Source organism: Fusarium proliferatum (genome assembly GCF_900067095.1).
Source record: "Fusarium proliferatum ET1 genome assembly, contig: FPRO_scaffold014, whole genome shotgun sequence".
In the NCBI taxonomy this organism is placed as follows: Eukaryota; Fungi; Ascomycota; class Sordariomycetes; order Hypocreales; family Nectriaceae; genus Fusarium; species Fusarium proliferatum.
This window is the reverse complement of record NW_022194803.1, coordinates 105,534-127,407: the sequence shown is the minus strand read 5'-3', so window position 1 is coordinate 127,407 and position 21,874 is coordinate 105,534. Positions and strand designations below refer to the sequence as shown.

At 49.5% G+C, this 21,874-nt stretch overlaps 7 protein-coding genes across 7 annotated transcripts; 3 read left to right on the top strand and 4 right to left on the bottom strand.

Moving 5' to 3' along the window:
* Window positions 1-909: 909 nt before the first annotated feature.
* Window positions 910-2,817, top strand: FPRO_04149 (uncharacterized protein; the record flags this gene model as incomplete). The annotated part of the gene is made up of 1 exon (XM_031223722.1): window positions 910-2,817. One exon carries the CDS (start codon window positions 910-912, stop codon window positions 2,815-2,817), a length of 1,908 nt encoding a protein of 635 aa, XP_031089053.1.
* A 343-nt stretch (window positions 2,818-3,160) lies between these two features.
* FPRO_04150 (uncharacterized protein) lies at window positions 3,161-3,624 on the bottom strand (the record flags this gene model as incomplete). Its single annotated transcript, XM_031223721.1, has 4 exons — window positions 3,161-3,299; window positions 3,354-3,396; window positions 3,458-3,533; window positions 3,619-3,624. 4 exons carry the CDS (start codon window positions 3,622-3,624, stop codon window positions 3,161-3,163), a joined length of 264 nt encoding a protein of 87 aa, XP_031089052.1.
* Window positions 3,625-7,210: 3,586 nt separating this feature from the next.
* On the top strand, window positions 7,211-8,844 carry FPRO_04151 (putative pyruvate kinase; the record flags this gene model as incomplete). Its single annotated transcript, XM_031223720.1, has 2 exons — window positions 7,211-7,626; window positions 7,674-8,844. The coding sequence occupies 2 exons, from the start codon at window positions 7,211-7,213 to the stop codon at window positions 8,842-8,844; spliced, it is 1,587 nt and encodes a 528-aa protein (XP_031089051.1).
* A 1,354-nt stretch (window positions 8,845-10,198) lies between these two features.
* On the bottom strand, window positions 10,199-12,071 carry FPRO_04152 (uncharacterized protein; the record flags this gene model as incomplete). Its single annotated transcript, XM_031223719.1, has 4 exons — window positions 10,199-10,447; window positions 10,493-11,355; window positions 11,403-11,585; window positions 11,654-12,071. The coding sequence occupies 4 exons, from the start codon at window positions 12,069-12,071 to the stop codon at window positions 10,199-10,201; spliced, it is 1,713 nt and encodes a 570-aa protein (XP_031089050.1).
* A 1,942-nt stretch (window positions 12,072-14,013) lies between these two features.
* Window positions 14,014-15,093, bottom strand: FPRO_04153 (uncharacterized protein; the record flags this gene model as incomplete). Its single annotated transcript, XM_031223718.1, has 1 exon — window positions 14,014-15,093. The coding sequence occupies one exon, from the start codon at window positions 15,091-15,093 to the stop codon at window positions 14,014-14,016; it is 1,080 nt and encodes a 359-aa protein (XP_031089049.1).
* A 628-nt stretch (window positions 15,094-15,721) lies between these two features.
* FPRO_04154 (uncharacterized protein) lies at window positions 15,722-18,086 on the top strand (the record flags this gene model as incomplete). The annotated part of the gene is made up of 3 exons (XM_031223717.1): window positions 15,722-15,768; window positions 15,851-17,325; window positions 17,377-18,086. 3 exons carry the CDS (start codon window positions 15,722-15,724, stop codon window positions 18,084-18,086), a joined length of 2,232 nt encoding a protein of 743 aa, XP_031089048.1.
* A 330-nt stretch (window positions 18,087-18,416) lies between these two features.
* FPRO_04155 (uncharacterized protein) lies at window positions 18,417-19,771 on the bottom strand (the record flags this gene model as incomplete). Its single annotated transcript, XM_031223716.1, has 3 exons — window positions 18,417-18,757; window positions 18,805-19,585; window positions 19,640-19,771. The coding sequence occupies 3 exons, from the start codon at window positions 19,769-19,771 to the stop codon at window positions 18,417-18,419; spliced, it is 1,254 nt and encodes a 417-aa protein (XP_031089047.1).
* Window positions 19,772-21,874: the final 2,103 nt, after the last annotated feature.

The following is a 21,874-nucleotide window of genomic DNA, read 5'->3' as shown; positions in this document are numbered from 1 at the left end:
ATTCTTGAAGGATTCAAATGATGTGAGGCTTATTTGAAAGTATCACTATATATGAGTCTGAAGCTGGGCCACGGTTTGCACTGCATGAATAAGAATAACTCACTAGAGAGCGCGTGAATTTGGAAGCTTCGAACCTCTTGACGAAACTTGCATTTGTAGATCTCAGAACCCTGGTCAGAAATGTCGACTATATTTCGTGACTGACCGAGCCAGAGTAACTTGGGTATCGCTTATGAAGTTTTCTCCAAGCAAGCTACTTTAGGAGTATAGTATGTGGTGCTAATAAGTTACTTTTTGAGTCTAGAGCTTGACTTTGGTGATCTTAAGACATCTGGTCGGCTCACGCAGTAGACCTTACACGTTTCGAGGTTACCGTAAGTTAATCTATACTACAAAGAATACTCAACTCAATGACTTGAGAGACGGCAAGTTTCTGGTGTCTCTCCATAGTGCGAACTGAACTTCATGTTGAAGCTATCATCAAATATTCAACATATGATTGACCTTCATCACATGGAGATAAGCCCGTGACGCGGTTGTGGTACAGATCCACTCCCCGCCCTGTGGATCGCGGGAGCTCATGGCCAGGTGCACCCCAGAGCATGTGGGCACATGCCAACCCCAGATCGTGTCCAAAGCTTCCATCCAGTCAAATAAGCTTCATCGAGCTCTCTCTTATGATCACTACCAACGACTTGAACAACTCATCACAGCTTACACAACACTTACCACCGCGAATACTGATAAACTCCAACTAATGTGAAGCACTGCGACTGCAGACTCCACAGCTATAAAAGCTTCAAGCCGTGTCTATCCGAATTCGAGCGAATGTTTGCGACAACTTCAATACTGCGACAACTCTCATCATTTTCGTACCCGATCCCCACGTGTCTCTGTTTATAAACGAACATGTCTTCTCCCTCTATCCTCGGTCGTATGTCCAGTCCATCTCAGCGACTTCTCAACAACCCACTCCGTAGCCCTCCTATTCGAGAAGTCAGCGAATATGACTTAGACGAGCTCGAACCTAGAAGTGAGGACCCTCTCTTCGACCAGGAACCTCCGCGCCCGAGACTTAGAAAGACGGCCCAGCCAACCTCTACCACATCGACCCGGCGATCTTCATCACCTGCTTCGTGGGACAGCAAGCATCGTTATGAGAATTCCCCCTCTCGAAGAAAATCGAAGGTTATCTTTGCAGGGCCACCACCTCCAATCGCTTCCTCAGTCTTGATTAACCAAGATCCCACACGGCAGTCAGTTTCCCCAAATCACAGCGATAGCGGGCGAGGGTTTGGGTTGCTTTCGCCAAGTCGCTTTGGGTTGAGTGACAGCCCGAGCCAGAAGCATTTAGATAATCGCCCACGTCTCGACTCGATATGGAGAAGCTTACAGCGACGAGAAAAGGCTTTGGAACGAGACATCCAACAACTTTTAGACCTCCAAGCTTCAGGACTGGTTGCTGGTAGCGGAGATGGGGGCTCCGAAAGCAACTTTGGGAGCGATACTGGTACTGGGGAGAGTACATTCTATTCGACGGCTACGTCGAAATCACGAATGATGAACTCACTACATATGCCGGTACGCTCTGCGCCAGATGGAAGTGTTATACCCGTGCGACAACCCGCTCCAAGCAAGCCACGCGGCCTCAGATCAGCTCGAGCCGGTCTCCAGCGGGCTATGGCTGCCTTATCGGACTTGAAGGCGGAGGAGAATTCGCACCTGAACACGGCGCTAGAACAACGAAAGGATGCTCTGGCATATCTTGACAAAATGAGCAAGAGGAGGGACGATATATATGCTGAGCTTCATGCCTTGGAAGACGACGAAGATGAACCTTTGGGCCAGGAGCTCCGCGAGCTTGGGTCCGAACAGCAGGTTCTGGATCACGACATACGAACTCTAGAAGAGAAACTGATTGCGATGCGAAGTCGGCGCAGATGGGTGCGAGAGAAGATAGAGGATGTTAAGAATCGACGAGAGGCTGGCCTTAGTGGGTACAGAGCTGCTGGTCGAGACGTGGACACAGAAGTAAGGGCACTGATACAAAGACCGCCTGTTACGCCGTTGGATATAGATGCTCTCGGCGCCAGTGCAAAATCTCGGTCTAAGGAGAATACTGATATGCTGCGAGGTACCGAGTTTCTGCAGCTCAGACCAGAGCGCAGGACGGTAGAAATGGCTAGAACGTGGTGGCAAGGAGAAATCGCTGTGCTTGAGCGTCGCAAGACCCAAATATCAGAAGACCGCAAGGCTTTGATTGAAGGGTCCGAGGTTTGGTCTGAAGTTACAGGGCTTGTCGCACAATTCGAGGCGAGATTGCGGGAACTGATCAAAGCCAGCCAAGCGGGAGATGCTGACGAAGAGCCGCAACAAGCCGCGATACGGGATCAGTTGTCCCAGATGGACACTGTTGTTGAAGAGTTGGAAGAGCGATTGCAGGTGGCTGAATCAAAACATTGGAATCTCCTCATATGCGCGATTGGCGCAGAGTTGGAGGCGTTCCTCGAGGCCAAAGGACTCCTGAGAACGCTTGGAATAATCCCAGATGAGTCGGTCACTACAGGGGATCACCCAGAACATAATGGAACACAAGACAGTACGGAGGGAGACGCCGAGGAGCTGCCTGAAGAAAGTCACGATGAGAGCGATAACGAAGTTCCCGCTGACCTGTTGGTATCTCGGCTCGAGGACCACGATCATGATCCTCCGGACAGCCCTCAACAACAGAGCGTAGTCTTGAGAAGGGTCAGCTCTGAGAACGAGGTTCCTGCTGAGTTTCTGGCAGAACACAAAGAACCAACCAAGATCGACTAGGATGAAGAGTTTGGGACGTTGATTAGGCTTATGAATAATGACAAGGGATGAGTGGGTTCAAATAACTTGGTTCAGGCTGTTGGTTATTCCTAGAGCAATTCACGAGAGCAGGATAGAGGCTCATGGCCTTGATTGAATATCAGTATCATTGATCCAATTCACATGCATTGTTAGTCATATATCCGAACGCCTATCTGAAAACCCAGCGCGTCGAACGCGTATCAGGTAGCTTTGGCCATTTCCTCCGCGCGATCGTTAAGTCATTTTTGAAGTCATTTGCAGCTGTAAAACTGAGTGGGAAGTCCATGGTATCGATAGCTTAAAAGGGTGTCGTCCTAGTCGCTCATCGGGTTCGCTCAAAGTAGCCGCTGGAGCCTGCGATAGCGACGGATTGATCCATGACCCATTCTCCGACACCGAGGTATCTATCGATCCAGCCGGTGAATTCCTTGTTCTCGCCGGCGACCTTGTCAGTCTTGAAACTATCGTTTACTGTTAGATGTGTCGGAGAGTAATTCGGAGGGTTTAAGGCTCACGTTAGGCCGGTAGATCGCTTCATGCCGGCGAGGAAGGCCGAGACTGTTGCGGTGTTAGTTTTGCGCTGTCGCGGCGACAAACAAGGGAAGTATCTTGGACTTACAGAGAACGGCGTCAAAGGCATAGTGTGTCAACCGTCCGACCTTTGACCAGAGTCCCAGAGTCAGCAGGTTGAGGAGCTGTGAGAGGAGTCTTTAGACTTGCCAGGCCTCACGGGCAGAGCTCCAGGGGGGAACAGGGGGAAAGGAGAGAGAGGGTACATACCACCATGATGTAAGTGTTTGCAGCGGAAGAATTGTAGAGTGTCGTTTGGTGTTGGATGATAGTCGCGGTGTGAAGCGTCGTGAATGGAGTCGTTTTCTGGATCTAACCTTGGTCTAGCTTGGTCGTCATGCGACACAGACACAGCCGCGGCGGGAGCCAGGCGATAGTGGAGACTCCGGCGCACCGGCGCCGAAAGCTCCGGGGTAGAGCCACATCACGTGTTTCTTATGTCCCAGGCATTTGGATCTGTTGCAAGTGGATGTTACAATGCAAAACATTGTGAGATGTTAGACGTCTCATGAGATGATATTATTGGCATCTGCATCATGGATGATCTTCTCAAAATAACTAGACTCGAAATAGAATGGTAGATCTGGCTTCGAAATATCCCAAAGCGGATATTTCTGAGGAACCCCTCAAGGTGTAAATAGCTCAACATGCTTCATCTCGAGATTCACAATCCCAGCGGAAGCTCCTGATATGGAAATGCGCCTGGATAGAATTGACGGGGCTCAATAATCATGCTGCATCACAGCACGTTGCCGCCGCTAGTCTCGTAGTCGCCGGTCAAAAACAAACCGCTTGTTCGCTGGCATATCGGCGTTATTTGCAGGAGAACCCACTCACAAATGTTTTCCCCTTCACCTCAACGCCTGGCGGTCCAGACGCAAGAGGGGTTCAAGGGTCCAGAGAGACATCGCCGAGTGCATCGCCGTGTTCTATCCCAAGAAGAGCAAAGACGAGGAGGGGGGAGTCATGAAGCAAAATCCCTCACTCATGAGGATCCTCTTTTGCAGTAATTGACCCCCGCGCCGCCAATCTTTTCTGACAAACATAGTTTTTACCCAATGGGCTTGGTGTCTACCGATATCTGAGAACGAACATCGTTTAAAGTGCCGTTTTACTCAATGCAATGTGCTGTGCTTGACATATTACTCGCGCTTATTGGTGAGGGAGGGGCGGCTGGTTTTTTTATTTTATTTTTCTGTTGAAACGACATGTCGGTCAGCTATAGTCTAAGCTATGCGATCAATTAACGTTAGTCAGGAGATGGGGGTCTATCTCAAGAGCTGAATGATAGCGACCCAATGGCGATCTCCGCGGCCATGATAGAGTGTTTGAGTGGTATATTCCGCCAGGAGATGGACGGTTGGAACCGACGTCGATGGCTTGAACTTAGGCTGAACCAAGAGCCAAGAAAAAAGACGTTGAGCTCAAGGGGTGATAGGTTGAAACGATAGATAAGACTCGTTTATTCCCTCGCGTCATAGACATGACTCTGTTGAAGATGCAGGCTAGAACACTTGTCATGACATTCATTAACAGTATGGTAATGTCCTGCCTGAACAGGAAGAGGATAGTGAGAAGCGAAGTTGATGTGTATCATGCCAAGAGGTTTCTTAGCAGTATGCAATACTAAGACAAACCTCAACCCAATCGTAGCAGCATGCCTGGTAAGTAATTGACTGATTGGTCTTGCATTTCAGCCCAATCAAAGTTTGGAGACTGTTGTTGAGACGTTACGAGCTCAGGTGAGGCCAATGCTTCCAAGGTGAGAGGGCGATACTTTATTCGTTAGAAAAATTAGGCGCTTTCTGACTCCAACTCTGTTGGCACCATCAAAATACCCTGCCACTACTCAACGAATTGGTATTGAGTCAAGGGATGAGGTAACTCTACGGTCAGCATTGAGTGGCGGGGGATTGGCATTTGTTTGCGCGTTTCATGACACGGCCAATGCATTCGATATGATAGCCCACTCTGAGATTTGGCTAATATAAACATAAATCAGCAAGGTGAGGTACAGATAAATTGCCGATTTGGGGTTGGGAAGAACAGTTCGTAGAGGGGAGAGCTACTGTCGGATGCTGCAGTAGCGGGCGGAGTGCTTTGCCCCGAATGTGCCGCTGTAACTAAACGATGCTGATGGATGGCAAAAGCAAAGCCACCAAACATCCAAGCGCGATAGCGGGGTCGAGTTTGGTGGGGGAACAGAAAATAGCTACGCGACTTTGTCGAGGGCGGGCAAGACAGTGGCTTCAGATTGGAGATTTCGAGAATGTTTTCATAGGAATATACAGATTTATATTACTTTTCAACTGTTAAACTAGAACTTTAGACCATTGTGAGCATATAAATCAACTCCAAAGTCAATTCATACACTTCAAGGCCTGTAAGCTTGCATCTCACGGGAAGCGGGGTGCAAGGAACAGCTCTCCATAATTCCTGAACCAGATCGCCAGAAAAGAAAAGAAAAAAAAGAAAAAGGCGAAAAAAAGCTCTCCATACCTCAACCACAGCGACAGCCCAGAGCTCAGACACTTTAGCCAAAGCGGGCTATGAATTCACCGTACTAGGTACATCTGAGGCAAGTACTCCGTAGCGCTACTCCATGCTTGGCTCTTACCCCTCCAGTCATGATGGCTGTGATTTCTCGGTGAGGTACAAATCTTTGTTGATTGGGGAGGCAAGAGTAAAGTACCCCCTGGACGTTCGCTGTACCTTACTGAGCTGCGCTGTCCATACTGCGCTGTGCCAACTGGGCTGGGCTCTCCCGTCTTTTATTATTATCATCATCACCACACCAAAATTCTTCCTCTCTCCCTCTTCTTCTCTTTTTTTCTCTTCCTTCTCATCTCTCAACCCTTTTCTCACCAACGACAAAAACAGATTTAGTGCCATCCCGCCCCCTTACGCTTCGACCTTTGCGAGCTCCCTCCATCGAACGTCGTCAATAAATAATACCAGGAAGAGTGTGCACGTTCCTCTGCCTCTCTGACCACATCATCCTTCTGGGTTATTATCGTACGGTGCAACATTCGTACAACAAAATCCATATACTCCTGTAAGTCAACATGCTGCTGCTACTGTTGCTGTTGCTGCACGTGAATGGAGACGACTGCTAGCTGTGGCTTGGGCCTTTGGGGTTTGGCCTACCGGCCCTCCAAAAAATGATGGCGATAGCGATATGGAGGTGTGGCATATACCCGTCTTTGCAGATGCGCTTCTGGCTTTTGGGTTGCAGTAGCAGTTCAGAAACACTGGATTTCCCCTGCGACCCATTAACAGTACGAGACAAGGTGTCGGGTTTGGACTCGGTTCTTCTGGCCCGATTAGCGATTATCTGACGATTCTGTACTCGGCCCATCTATTGAGCTCATGGGTCGTCTTTTGTCCTTCTCGCCAACCAAGCCAGCCAGACTGTGTCGCACCGACTGCGCTGCCCACCGAGAAATGCCACGCCCCATTGCTATCGCCTTTCCCACCACGTCACTTAACGTCAGATCTGATCCACGTTAGCCCCATGTACTTGCCTACAGCTCACGGATGCATCCCTGTTGGCCTGCATAGCAAGTACCCGCAGAACGACCTGATCTTTCTGCTCTGCTTCTTGTTGGCTGCTGATATCAGTTGATTGAGAGAGACATATATTTCCCGTCTTCTCCAACTGTTCCGGGCTGAATTCCTCACGTCTTCATTCCTTTTGCAGCAGAGCTACCCCGCCAAGCTCATCCCACCCATTACTCAACATTTGCTAATCACTTCTTTCACAATGGCTCAGAAACCCTCACACAAGCATTCCAAAAGCGTCATGGCTGCTACCGCTCAGGACCACCTCGAGTTCGGAGGCAAGATCTCATGGCTTGCCTCCCTCGACACTGCTTTCCGACCTCAGCGCAACTACCGCCGCTCCTCCATCATCTGCACCATTGGCCCCAAGACCAACTCTGTTGAGGCCATCAACAAGCTCCGAGATTCCGGTCTTAACGTTGTCCGCATGAACTTCTCCCACGGATCATACGAGTACCACAAGTCTGTCATTGACAACGCTCGTGAGTCCGAGGCTACCCACGCTGGTCGCAATGTTGCCATTGCTCTTGACACCAAGGGCCCCGAGATCCGAACGGGTAACACTCCCAACGATGAGGATATTCCCATCAGTGCTGGCCACGAGATGAACATCACCACCGACGATTCTTATGCCACTGCCTGTGACGACAAGAACATGTGAGTACAACAAAAACCGGTGTAACTCCTAAAGCTAACTCTTGCAGGTACGTCGACTACAAGAACATCACCAGCGTCATCGAGCCCGGCCGTGTCATCTACGTCGACGACGGTGTTCTCGCTTTCGACGTCCTCGAGATCAAGGATGAGAAGACTATCCGAGTCAAGGCCCGCAACAACGGTGCTATCTGCTCCAAGAAGGGTGTCAACCTGCCAAACACTGATGTTGATCTTCCCGCTCTTTCCGAGAAGGACAAGGCCGATCTCAAGTTCGGTGTCGAGAACAATGTCGACATGGTTTTCGCCTCCTTCATCCGCCGCGCTCAGGATATCCATGACATCCGTGAGGTTCTCGGCGAGAAGGGCAAGCACATTCAGGTCATCTCCAAGATTGAGAACCGACAGGGTCTCAACAACTTCAAGGAGATCCTCGAGGCCACCGATGGTGTCATGGTTGCCCGTGGTGATCTCGGTATCGAGATTCCCGCTGCTGAGGTGTTTGCTGCCCAGAAGAAGCTCATTGCCATGTGCAACCTCGCTGGCAAGCCCGTCATCTGCGCTACTCAGATGCTCGAGTCCATGATCAAGAACCCCCGCCCCACCCGTGCTGAGATCAGCGACGTCGGTAACGCCATCACTGATGGTGCCGACTGTGTTATGCTTTCTGGTGAGACAGCCAAGGGTAGCTACCCCTCTGAGGCTGTCAAGGAGATGCACGAGACCTGCCTCAAGGCCGAGAACACCATCCCCTACGTCTCTCACTTCGAGGAGATGTGCACTCTCGTCAAGCGACCCGTCTCCACTGTCGAGTCTTGCGCCATGGCTGCTGTCCGCGCTTCCCTCGATCTCGGTGCTGGCGGTATCATTGTCCTCTCCACCTCCGGAGAGTCGGCCCGCATGCTTTCCAAGTACCGACCCGTGTGCCCCATCTTCATGGTCACTAGAAGCCCCACAACATCTCGATTCGCCCATCTGTACCGTGGCGTGTACCCCTTCCTGTTCCCCGAGACCAAGCCCGACTTCACCCAGGTTAACTGGCAGGAGGATGTCGATCGCCGAATCAAGTGGGCTGTCAACAACGCTCTCCAGCTCAACGTCCTCACCCCCGGTGACACCGTTGTCGTTGTCCAGGGCTGGAAGGGCGGCATGGGTAACACCAACACCCTCCGAATCGTCAAGGCTGACCCCGAGCACCTCGGCATTGGTCAGCTTCAGTAAAGCATAAAAGTCTCTTAAAGATGAACCTGGAGTGATAAGGAATTGTTTAATGCGAAATTAGTAATGATAGACAGGGCAATGGTTGTTTCCAAGGTTAGGGTACTGGTTTACGAGTTCTGAGTCACGTAAAGGAATAAACAGGGCAAGTCCCTTTGCATCATATCATCTGTCTCTGTGAATTGTGTCTCCAAGTGCGTATGTCACTCATCATGAAGCATTGACTTAGCAGTTTTGGTGTTGCAGAACACTAGGGATACCAGGCCGACATTCCGCCGTATAATGTCCAGTACACATCAACAGATTCGTCCCTGGTAGCCCGCCTATCCGAAGCCTTCTAGCCTACACATGCAGCCAAGGATTAAAGGGCTGAGCAATAGAAAGACTCCGAGCTAGGGTCCGGATCTCTCAATTCAAGGGTACATCGCTTACCCTTGATGATACATACATGATGAGATGGTCTCAGGGAGCAAGAAAACACCAGACCTTGATAAAAAGGTGTCAAAATAAACTCTACAAAAGGTATCCTAAACTTATGTTAAGTTAACCTCAGTCTTTTGATAATTTAGGATCGAGGTTCTCTTTCATCCCCTAGATGGGTCCATCCTGTCTGTGGTCCGTGTACAAAGGTGTGGCCTGACTTCATAAAAGGTCGGTAACAACCGATTCTGGCATGATTATGATACTTGGGGGAGATTTTCGGTCCTTCAAGATGAGCTTTGGATACCGCGCTGGGATGGAGAGGTGGCGAGATGGGTACTCAGAGATGATAGGGAGCTTCAAGACCTTGCGTAAGGGACTTGAGTGATTGGACAAGTCTAGGATAATTTGACAAGGCTTGTAACTAGTTATGAATTACACCCTAGTAGAGGATGTTGCTGTAGGTCTGGTGAATCAAGACACCGGTGTTCTCACGCAGGGGCTATCATGATGAGATGGCACTATCGGTGCTTTCGATGGAGATCTTATGCCAAAGCCAGGTTACTGAGGCAACTCAAGTCGTCCATGTTCAGTCGCTGTAGTGGGCATCTTGCAGATACCGTGCAGCATCGTGAGATAGGCATTGGAAGATTTCCTTGATAAGACCTCTTTATGTGTGATGGCAAGTTTCCGTCATCGCCTCTTGTCTCATGGCCCTGGCGGTTCGGCTCGAGCCGCATCAGTTGCATTCAACGGCCATGCATTTACGCGCGTGATCAACGCCTCATCTGCAGCTCCGTTACATAAACCATGGACATTCTCAGACAATGATGCAGTGAGCGAATAATAAGAAAGTGGCTCCCTGAATGAACATGCTGATAAATGCTGGGTTCCCTCTATGTATGCCTAAGAATCGCCAGTCCGTCCACCTTTTCGTCTATAAATCCTTGATCTCAAACTTCTTTCTCAAATGCTCTCCATACTTGATGAACAGCCACGGCGCAGGGATTAGCGCAGCAGCGATGAAGCCCAAAAGGCTGTTTCCCCATCCCATACCGAGTTTATCGTACATTGGCAGTCCCGCGAGAGGTAGAAATGCTCCGGCAATTGATCGCATGACGGCATTGGCGGCGAGGGCGGAGGCTGCATAGACGGTGAAGCTGTCGATGAGGTACATCTGCAGTGACTGTAATATGTTAGTCTGAATCATGATACCAAGTGATAGACCTACCATGAAGATGACGAGGTTTCCGACACCAATGACACAAGTTCCAAGGATAGGCGCAATCCAATGAGTCTGATACTCGGCAGTCCATCCGTAAATGAAGAAACCAGCCGGGAGCAGAACAGCACCAATCCTCAACGGCGGAAGTCGATTCTCGGGTCTCATTGATTCGGCAGGATCGTCAATGCCTTGCTCTTTAGCAGCTGCAGCCTTTTTCTTCATGTACTTGTCACTCGAGACAGAAAAGTACGCTACACCAATCATGCTACCAACACCAAGACCAAGGAACGTCAGGCCTGCGTGAACGGTGTTGAAGTGGTAGATTTTCATAAACAGAGGTGTGAGACTCGTGAAGAGGAGGTAGAGGTATGCGTAGGCCAGACCGACGTATACACCGCAGATGATGCAGATCGGTGAGAAGAGGAGCATCTTGAATGGGCGAAGGATACCGCGCTTGAAGTAATCCGCTGGACTGAGTCCGGCGTCGAGTTTAGATCGAAGGCGGTCGTTGCCTGTCTCCTTCTGGAGTCTCTTTGTCTTTCGGGCGAGGATAACGGGTGCGTAGGTCTCTTCTGAGGCGAAGAAGAAGATAGAGGACAGGACGCCAGATATGATGGCAATGATCCAGAATACCCATCGCCAGCCTAGAGCGTCAGTTATAACACCACCAACAACTGGTCCAATGATGGGTCCGAGAAGCGGACCAATACTGAAGCTCGCCATTGCCGCACCTCGCTTCTCCTGAACGATCATATCCGCGATTGTACCACCGCCGTTGGTGATGGGTGTCGAGCCAAATGTGCCACTGAGGAAGCGGAATGCGATGAAACTGCTCAGCGAGGGGGCTTTGGCGCAGGCAACAACGAACACTGAGAGAGTTAGAGAAGTCTGGAGGTATCAAAGGTGTATTTCGTACCGATGAAACCAACGTTGCAGCAGTGATAGACCACTTGACGTCCGTAGAGTTCCGATAGAGGAGCGAAGATCATAGGACCTGCAGCGAAACCGAGAACGTAGACTGACACACAGAACGATGCTAGTTCTCGACTTTGACTGCCGAACTCGACCATGAGCTGCGGTACACCAGGTGCAAACATGGCTATGTCACGTTAGCATGTCCCCATTGCACATGATGTCAAGACAGACATCACAACGAGGGCCACTTACAAGAAGCCAGGGGAGTAACGAATGTCAGTGCGCTTACGAGCACACAATTGAGAACCTTCTTCCAAGTCGCAAAATTGTACGGATTCTGGCGATCCTTATCACCATCCCACCAAACAATATCGCTCTCGCTCTGCGTTTGCGAACCACCCTCTTCCTCATCTCTCACAGATTCATTTTCCTTACCGTGCTTCTCTGGGTCCAGAGATGCTCGTTCTCTTGCATGGCTTGCACGTCGATGGCTCGTGAGACTGGCTCTTCTTTGCTCGTCTGCTGGAGTAGGAATAAAGCCAATGTTGCTAGGAATATCTGCATCGTGACCCTCGGCAATAGCCTCTCGGGTCTTTTCTTCGCGTGTTGGTTCGCGGGTCAAGGCATGAGATTTGGACTCTTCGCGAGTCAAGTCATCGTCTCTGCTCATCTTGAACGTCTCAGTTGTATGTTGAGCTACGAATGAAGTCGGAGATAGTCCGTGTTGGGAAATCCCCAGGTTATGCTGGTGGATATTTTGCGTTTCGTGTCCCCGGATTTTCGCAAATCCTATTCTGTGGTTCCTCTCCACTTGAAGTCGGCCAGGTTCAATTTTCGTAAAGAGTTGTCGGTAGAAGACGAGGTTGTTGATGACGGGGCTTTCAAGGCCGATAGCTTGACGAGACGGGCGAGCGAATAGACAAACGAGGTTGGAAGGGCTCAGAGACGCCAGTAACGAGGTGTATACTCATTTGAGAACAAAGTCAAGTTTGTTTGTTTGGCGGACTGTGAGAAACTATTCTCGCTTGCGGACGGAGCAACACAAACAAGTTCAGTGTGCGATCATAAGAGAGCCATATGGCGTGAAATGAGGCACAGAAGGAGAAAAGCGAAGGGAACAGAGAAAAAAACAGAGCTGCCCTATCCGTACATCCTTGAACATAGCCTGAAGCAATGTAACAGGGCCCTCCGCCAATTCGGGTTTCTGTCTAAATCTGTTGGAGATCTCCTCTTCCAATGCAACAAACCTCGGCCGGAACACATCTTCCCCCCTCCCTCCTCTTCGGCTCCTCGCTCGCGTTCGGGTTCAGCCATAAACTCCGTCGACCTACATGACACTAGAGCTCGTTGTCTTCGCAAAGGGTCCCTTTCTCGCATGGGTCTGCCAATTTCATTGGGCAGGGGTCTTGCTTGAAACAGCCTGATCACCCGCTTTCCTAGACATGGCGTGCTGAGATATTCTCGGCCGAGTCCTGGAATCGAAGTCCGGTCTATTTCCTCGCAATATCCGTCGCCTTTTGGGGGGATTTCTCTTGTGCGGAGGCCCCCTAGGCTCCCCCATGGCTTTAGCTAAGACATTTCCCCGCGCTCTTTCATCGGTTAGCAGTAATGGTAGTCTCGTATACGGATATTCGGCCATGAACTGAGGTTCTTCACATAGCATCGGAAGAATTCCCAGTCTGACCACCCATAGAATCTCACGTGGTGTGACAGCGGCACCAAAACCGGTACCTATTCTGACCGTATCACTTTAATTCGACTCAGGAAACAACCTGTAGAGGGTTTCTCGTTTAGGTCGTAACCCCGACCCTCAGCCTTAACTTCCGCCCCTTTTAGCTGGTCCTTGGGGAGGGAAAACTCAAAGACTTAAAAAGACGGTGATAAAATAAACTTAGTAGAGAGTCCCCTAAACTCAGGCTAAATTACCTAAATCTTTTCATCATTTAGGATTAAGGTCTTGAGATTTCTTTCCTCCCCTAGCTGGTTACACGCGCTCTCCCGTGTTTCTGTGCACCCACAAGCTGGCTTGTGACAGCTATATGCGGGTAAATTGGAAATCGTGGTTTCACTGGTCGTAAAACAGTGTAAGTTTGTGTTGCAATCGGGTTTGTTGTTTGGGGGCGGATCTCAAAATGGCAACGCTGCAACATCTCGGACATTACTGTAAAGCGACAGAATGACAAGCCTGTAGCTGCCTGACGTTTTCCAGCGATCTGGCAGTATCGTCAACATGTCAGCACTCTCTGTCCAAGCCCCAATCTGTCTGCAGCGAGTATTTTCGTGTAAAAGGCATGCTCCATCGAACGGCCAACGGCCAGATGACGGAGCCCGACAATCTCACAGGGTCGTTAATGAAACAAACCGGCCTTTCTCAGGCTCCTTGCATCGGAAGCCACGTCCGTTTAACAAGCCAGCGATGTCTGTCTTTCATGCACACGACTAATGAAGGAGCGGTGCCATTTGACTCTTGTGCATTACCATTGTCCAAGGCGCTTCGAAGACAGAACACTTCCTACGCCTCTTTTTATGTCTTCTCGTCGCTTAGAAATATTCTTGCGCTTCTTCATCTGCGGTTCCCCTTAATGTGTAATGAAGTAAACGATAAAAAGACATCATCTGATGACACCAAGTTTCATAAGGTTGTCTCGAAGAGAACAAAGACCGTCAAGAGTGTCTGAAGCCCGTTCTTTCAATGACTCGCATTGAAGACTAATGATTTTTGCTGTTTTCGACTCATTGCCGACAGCTAATGATACCGCACCTTCCAGTTCCTCTGCCCTTGAGCTCAGGGAATGCTGGAGCTCGATCACCATTGCAATCATCATTGAAGCTGCCGAGATTTTCGGGGCAACGAAAGAGCCTATCTTGATCTCGGGCATGTCGAACTTGGGCTCGTGTTCTCTGGGTAAAAGCGGCACAGCATGAGCACACATACGCCCATGGTTAGTGATCATGTCAAAGATATCCAGTAGTCTTAGGTGACAGGCCATGATGAGGTGAATAAGGGACTGGTCGATTGGAACTCTGGACTTTGAGAGCAAATATTCCTTTTGTGCGTTATGTATGCAGTCCGGGGCATCACAGTTGATATCCTCGGGTTCAAGTCGTTTGAGAACTTCAGGATATAAGTGAAGTAGCTTCTGTGAACGTTGTAGCAGATCTTCGAGGAATGATCCAAGATCAAACTTGCATATCTTCATGAACTCTGTGAGTTCCCTTGCAGATAAATGATCTCGTTGCGAGGTTGGAAAGTTGGTCTGTAGGCGATCCAGTCCAGCCATGAGATCTGACAACTGAGATATCTCAGTGACTTGAGCTGGTGGAGGTGGAGGTGGATCTGTAACTTGGCTAACAGGCGGTGTTGCGATAAATTGATCCAGGTTGATGCTTGGAACTGGTTCGATTGCAGGTTCGTCCAAGCCAAGCATAGACCAGTTGAAGACTGCATTGTCAGGATGGCGCAAAGATCGAGTTGGAGGGCTGAAGAGACAGGTGACTCCAGCTTTGGCACAGCGAGTACAGACAGAAGAAGCTGGGATTTTCGTACATTTGAGCTTCTTACTGTGACATCGATCACACGCTTGTCGGAGATCTGACATGGCAGTGAGTAATTCGGGACAAAGAGAGTCGCTTGCGTGTAATTGGGAAGCCTCGCGATAGTGGGGAAGGTGTTGTTCGTCGAGGACAGGCATGAGCAACCAAAATACCCTAGACCTTTAATTTGACATTCTGGCTGAAGCTGGGACAGCGGCTGAGTGCAAAAGGATTGAGTTTGTCAATACTATAATTACTTTCATCTGGTTCGATAAAGTTTTAGAGGCAATTAGCTCCAGATCTGCACATCGAACGGCGTCAAGATGCAAATGTCAAAGCTTAATCGATGTTGTTGATGATCAGCATCGATGGATCAATTCAAGCTCCACTTTGTGCCTCAGAGCTTATAGAAGCGTCAAGAACACAACAGTCAAATAGACCTGACATCCTCATCAAGAATTCTTACAGCAGATGCAGTGACCGCAGCTGATGACTCACAAAGTCTCGCTGTAATTTTATGGATTTTCGAGTCGTACTGTCGCGTGTTGTGTTGTGTTGTTTTGTTCACGTTACCTCAATATCTCCGATCCCTTGTCAGCATCGATCAACAATACAACACCTGCCACTGGTAACTTGGAGCTTCCCCGCGAAACTTTCCACTTCCATTCCACTTCCATTTCCACTTGAACCAACAGCTCCAACACAAAATCCTCAACCTCCCCATCGCATCATCTTTACCATGATTGCGATCCTGGATTTTGTACCTGACGCTCCCACTCCAAGGACATGTCGCTAATTCCCTACCAGCCCCATGAGGGCCGAGAGATTGTTCTGTACGTCATCACTCTTCTCTTTTGTTTGTTGTGCAAGGTATCCGTAGGTAGTAGCAAGCTAACCAACCCTTGTAACTTGCAGCCGTCACCACAACGCTATCGTTGTTCGCGATTCTCAATCACATCGACTCGAGATCAGAGGCATCTCGACTTGTCCTACATGCCATCAGCCGCTTACTCGTTCCGAGAATACTTCCGACCGAAGCTATGATTCCTTTGGTGCTCGGCAAGAGACCTATGTCGACCCCGACTACTTTCGCATGCTCCGCGCTGCCAATTCAAATAACGATAATTCCGCCGATCATCCGCCGAGTCCAGTAAGAAGACTTTTTGGTCCTATCTTGGGCGGAAGTAGCCCGACAACAAACCAGACATCGCCATCGCCAGCCCCAGATGAGGCCGAGTTTGTGTCGAGTACACCCGGTGTCGCGCAAGCGGAAGGCAGCAGAATACGGCGAGATGCATTCAGTCCCAACTACTTCAACACATTTTTCGTCGAAGAAAGAGTCCTAGGCAAGGGAGGCAAAGGCGTCGTGCTGCTTGTACGGCACGAAATTGACGGATGCGCCCTTGGTGAATTCGCTTGCAAACGAGTCCCTGTCGGAGATGATCACGCCTGGTTAGAGAAGGTTCTCATCGAAGTTGAGCTTCTCGCCAAGCTTTCCCATCCGAACCTCGTATCGTATCGGCACGTCTGGCTTGAGGATATTAGACTCACCCGATTTGGGCCCAGTGTCGCTTGCGCATTCATCCTCCAGCAATACTGCAATGGTGGCGACCTCCAACAGTACATTGTTGGCGGAGCACCACGGGAGGCGACCAAAGAGGAGCTCAAGGCTCAGATGCGTCGACGATCAAAGGGCCAGCTCGAAACTCCTGTCGATTTGTTGAACGGTAACCGCAAGCTCCCTTTTGATGAAATCTACACACTGTTCAAGGACATCACATCCGGCGTGGCATACCTCCACGCAGCCAACTACATTCATCGCGATCTTAAACCAAGTAATTGTTTGCTCCATCGTGAGGGTGGCAGAACGACATGCCTTATCAGCGATTTCGGTGAAGTCCAGCCCGAAAATGTCGTCCGCAAGTCTTCAGGCACTACCGGAACCATCTCGTACTGCGCCCCCGAGGTCCTCAAAATGGATGTCTCCTCAGGTCGATATGCAAACTTCACCACAAAGTCGGATGTCTTCTCGCTTGGTATGATTCTCTACTTTATGTGCTTCGGGAGACTTCCTTACCAAAGCGCAAATGCTCTGCAAGAAGAACTTGAAGATGTGGATGAACTTCGAGCCGAAATCACTCACTGGCAAGGGTTCCAGGATGAACGGCGTGAGCGACCAGATCTTCCCTCAAAGCTATACCAGCTATTGAAGAGATTGTTGGCTCTCAACCCCGGTGAAAGGCCCAGTGCCAATGAGGTTCTCAAAGCCATGCGAGGCGAGTCAATGACCTTCGAGAATGGTGCAAGTCAGGAGCCTGCACCAAATCTTGGGATCGGAACTCGCATACAAAATCTAGACTCGCCCGCTCCCCCAAGTACGCCAGTTCCAGGTAAGTTTCTACTTCTTGTGTTGTAACAAACCTACTCTTACAGTTCTATAGGCCCTCGACATCGTCATCAAACGTCAACATCAGACAAGTTTGAAGAGCTCGGTGCCCTGGCTAGGACGACTTCGAGAGATCTGTCACCTACTAAGAGTGCACAAAGTTCTCGGCTGGATCCGCACCACCAGTCTCTATCGAGACATCGTGGCTCGCAGTCAATGGTCATGTCCCACAGTCAGGAAAGTCATCGCGGATCTTTTGTAACACCAGCCGTGAGCGTCAGCGACGCATCTGAGCACTCAGAGATGCACGAGAGGCGAAATTCTCAAAGCCCTCCACTTTTGATGCCGCCGCCTACAACCACAGCTGACGCTCTTAGACGGAGAGCAACTGTGTTTCTCATCCGAACCATGCATCTGGCAGGCGAGAACTCTGCGCTACTCAGCTACACCCTTCGCCTTGGCTTGTTTGGCATCAAAATAATTACTCTCACACGTCCCTGCTGGCCACTCATGGTCCAACCGAACGTAGGCATTCCACTCGTCTGTATTGCAGCGCTAGATCTCGGCATGCCACAAATGACGAGCTATTCTCCTGCCCTTAGGCAAGGCTATGGAGATTACTTCGCAAGCGGTCCACGAGCGTGGGGCTTAGCTACGAGCATTCTCCTTTTATCCCTTCATGTTACTGTGCTGTGGGTTGCGTCAGGCTGGGCGACGCTGTGTGCTACGAATGAGCATGACGTTTGGGCCGATGGACCGTGGTAACGTGACTTGAAAAGTTGTAGTGATGCGAGATGATGTTTATATTGTGAATCAATGAAACCGTTTGGCCTGCTGATGCGTAAGGAGGGGAACGAAGCATACCTGAGACTGTTTGGCGAACCACATTTGTTCATGAAAGTAAAGCCACAATGATACAAAAGAACTTATAGCGGAAACGATTGAGAATGAAGGCGGTTTGAAAGGGCCCCAAAAAGTGTTTATTAAAACAAAATAGAAAGAAGGTTGAACTCGCCATGATACCATACGCTCTCCCAAGATTATCAGCACCAAATGATACAAACCCAACTATCGTGCTATCACGCCCTTACTAATTTAGATCTTCCGCAAAGACTTCTGCGTCAAGATTCTCCGTCTATCCATCTCCCTATTCGCCAACTCACTGCTCTTACTATCTGGCGCAATACGCTCACCATGGGTCAAACTGCCAAAGCCAAAGTCAGGCTCACCACCGAGGCTACCGAAGATATCTCCAATGTAGTTCTCTGCTCTGATACCATCTTTGAACGTGGTGTCCCAATCTTCAATGATGCCTTTTACGATCTCAATGCCTGCGTTGAAAATGTTGGCAATAGCGATTGAGAAGCCATTCTGTTTGGCGGCGGTGAGATGATCTAGGTCGGTGTAGTCAGGAGGAGGACGATCAAAGTTGGAACCTGCAAGGGTTAGCGAGATGATTAATAGGGGTGACGGGAGAGATCACCTGTTCTGTAGATCATGACTCTTGAGAAGTCGCAGATATTTGCAATCGCTGCTCTGACGAGGACTTCCAAGATTGCATTATCCTCTTGAGCGCTCATGCAGTAGACGCCAGTGCCGTTTGTCCACACTTTGGTAGTATTCTCAAAGGACTCGGAGAGTCTACTACCAGAGTAGTATACATCACTCGTAGCAGTGTCGCACTTGATGACAGATGGAGGTTGAGAGGCACTCTTATATGTTTCGCCCATTCGGCGGTAGAGTGCACGATACTCCTTTGGTCCATTCGCATCTTCCAGCTGAGCCTTTGATGCGAGTTTGTATGCAGCATCCTGAAGTTGAGCGTTGAGCTCAAAGACTTCAGTGCCATATGTGATAAAGGGCTGATGATAAGGCTGGTCACGACCATATGAAATATACCCAGTGGGCCAGCCTGGAGGAAGAGATCGTATATCGATCTCATACTGCAACGCAACCTGGACTGAATAACGAGCGATGGCAACTGAACCAAGAGTACCGTACTTGGGATTCACGCCAGCTATACCGGCGACGAGGAAGTATGTATGGCGAAAGTCAAACTTGGGGGAGAGCATGAGAGCCATGAGTGAAGCGGCGGAGTTGATCTCCCCCTCGCCGATGGTAACATGGCAGATGTTTCCATCTTCATTGCAGGTGGCGCAGGGGAAGAGCATGGAAAGGCCAGGGGCGTGAATAGTTTTGGAGGCGAGGCTACCTAAATTTGAGCCCGGGAGGCGTTCGTGCCAGACTGCAGCTTCGGGAGACCACTGTAGTGTGGTGTTAGAGAAGTGGTATGAGATAAGGTAGGGGAGGGGGCATACCATTGAGATGATCATGACTTTGGGAGCAAAGACTTCATCGTCTCGTGTATTCAGGAGATGAGGTAAAGCTGCTACTAGTGGCAAGAGGATGAACTGAAGAAAGAGGGTGAGTAAACCTCTTGGTAGCTCCATGGTTGATAGTCTTGAGTTGTTTGAAAAAGCTACTGAAGATCGAGGGGGAAGTCAAGAAGCTTTATCTGTGAATCACATCCAGGCAATCAGAAGACTTATACCAAGCAACATGTTCGAGACCTTCAACACCGAACCCGTTTCACAGACCCAATTCTGTCAAAGGTCGCCATGTGGATTCAATGTCTCTGTTACCCCGAATATAGATTCAGAGCCCAGAAGGAGAATCCCAACGGGTATCCAGCAACGGATGTCGCCCTATCCAGGGCAAACTACAGCAGCGAGTCATGTCGAGGCATTTGGGATGAATCGGGAGCTAAATGGAGGACAATGACGGGATCTTTGATACGGGAAGTTGCTTTGTTTGGAGCATCATGTCCGTCGGATAGGGTAGCTCTGAGGTGAAGGTTCTCCCCCGAGGGCGTTTATAGGGCGAGTTTAGGGGCACTGACAGAAGTGAAACGAAACAGAGCTGGACATGATACGACACCATGTGCTCAATGTTTGGAGGTCGAAGCGAAAGACAACGCTATGTCTTGTCTTTGATTCAAGCTTAACATCTAACGACTTGGCATGTTTCTGCCGTTGACATGAATCTATATTTCTGTATTGTATCACTCTGCGCAAACAGTCTCGATGGGGAAGTTTGTTGAACAGGGTCGTGCAAATATCCCGGGATCGATGTGAAGTTCTTGTGCAACTAATATGTCTGGAAATGTTGATCTGTGAATGCATGTCTCGGCCGGCAGGGTGCTGAAGCGATCGGGGAAGAGAGGGGGTTATTAATTGGACAGACGAGACGAGATTGGGTTGAAGTGAAGAATACCGTATTCAATATTCTGGCTTTATAGGTGGAAAGTCATAGGATGTCTTGACAACTGAACTGGATCGCGCAGTGTGGGATACAAATGTTACGGGGGAGACTGGAAGGAGCAGTCAGGAGCATAAATTGACTTGTGCGCCTTGTGTCATTCATTGATCGTTTGGGATAGAAGGATGGATTGTGAGATGTGAGGCTGCAGGGACAAGACGACGCGGTGAGATGGAGCTTAGTCTTGGTGTAGTGAGTCTGTGCTCATTGCACGTGGGTAGTGTCTGTACTTCTTGCTTTTTTCGATCAAGATGGAGTTACTCTTGAGTTTGTGCCGTTTGACTTTTTCGTTGTAACGGGCGGGCTTGACTGTTATCAACGGCTTCAATCTTCACCGTTTCAACGTCGATAGCCATTCACCATCTGGAAGCCGCCTTATGTAACTAGAAGCCTAATTCAACTCAACTCAACTACAACAATTACTCCCAACTGTACACAGACAGTATCATGTAGTTCTGGGAACTTAGCCATCCAATAATATGCCTCTCTCCAACCTCCTATCGCAGCTCATCATCTCGGTTTATTTCTGGACCCCAAATGTCTGGGCATCTTGTTCAGAACGGGGCCTCGGGGTTATCAGATGCGCCCGGACCCGCGTATCTGATTGATCTGCCTTGATAAACTGTAAATGTCATCGACTTGAGTCAATTGTTCCAGTTTATCTAGAATTGTTATGATACTCGCATCATCTGACTCGTTGGTAGATCACTTGGAGAAACCTTGGCAGAGCGAAGTTTGGCCTCATGAAGGATACGACAGTAACAAATATCTTGGCGTAGTATTTTGTTTTTTCGCCAAGAAAAACTGGGTTGCCTCTTTTATTACTCAGCTAGAGACAGACAAGGAAGGTCAAGACCCAGGGGCCGCGTGTAAGGTTTGAGATGGGGCTCTTCAACACTGTGCTGGCTGTGCATGATCTGCCTCATGGACTCCGAGCTCGTTATTTCCTAGTGTTTCAATTCTTAATTCAACGACGTTTCTTGTCGTCGATGGATCTCAAACGACTTCAACACCAGAGGCTGCCGTGATGACGACGACAACGGCACTAACCAAAAAGCTTCAGTCTCTCTTAGCACAAACGACGTTGCAGCCAAGACGACCGCCAAGACACGATAGCAACAGCACCAAGCATTTTCAGGATTACCTAGCCCCCCCTAGAGTCTCGGCCCTTCCGAGATGATGGGCAGTGACAATATCAGTTCCCAGCCCAGAGTTCCCCAAGCCAACTACGGAGT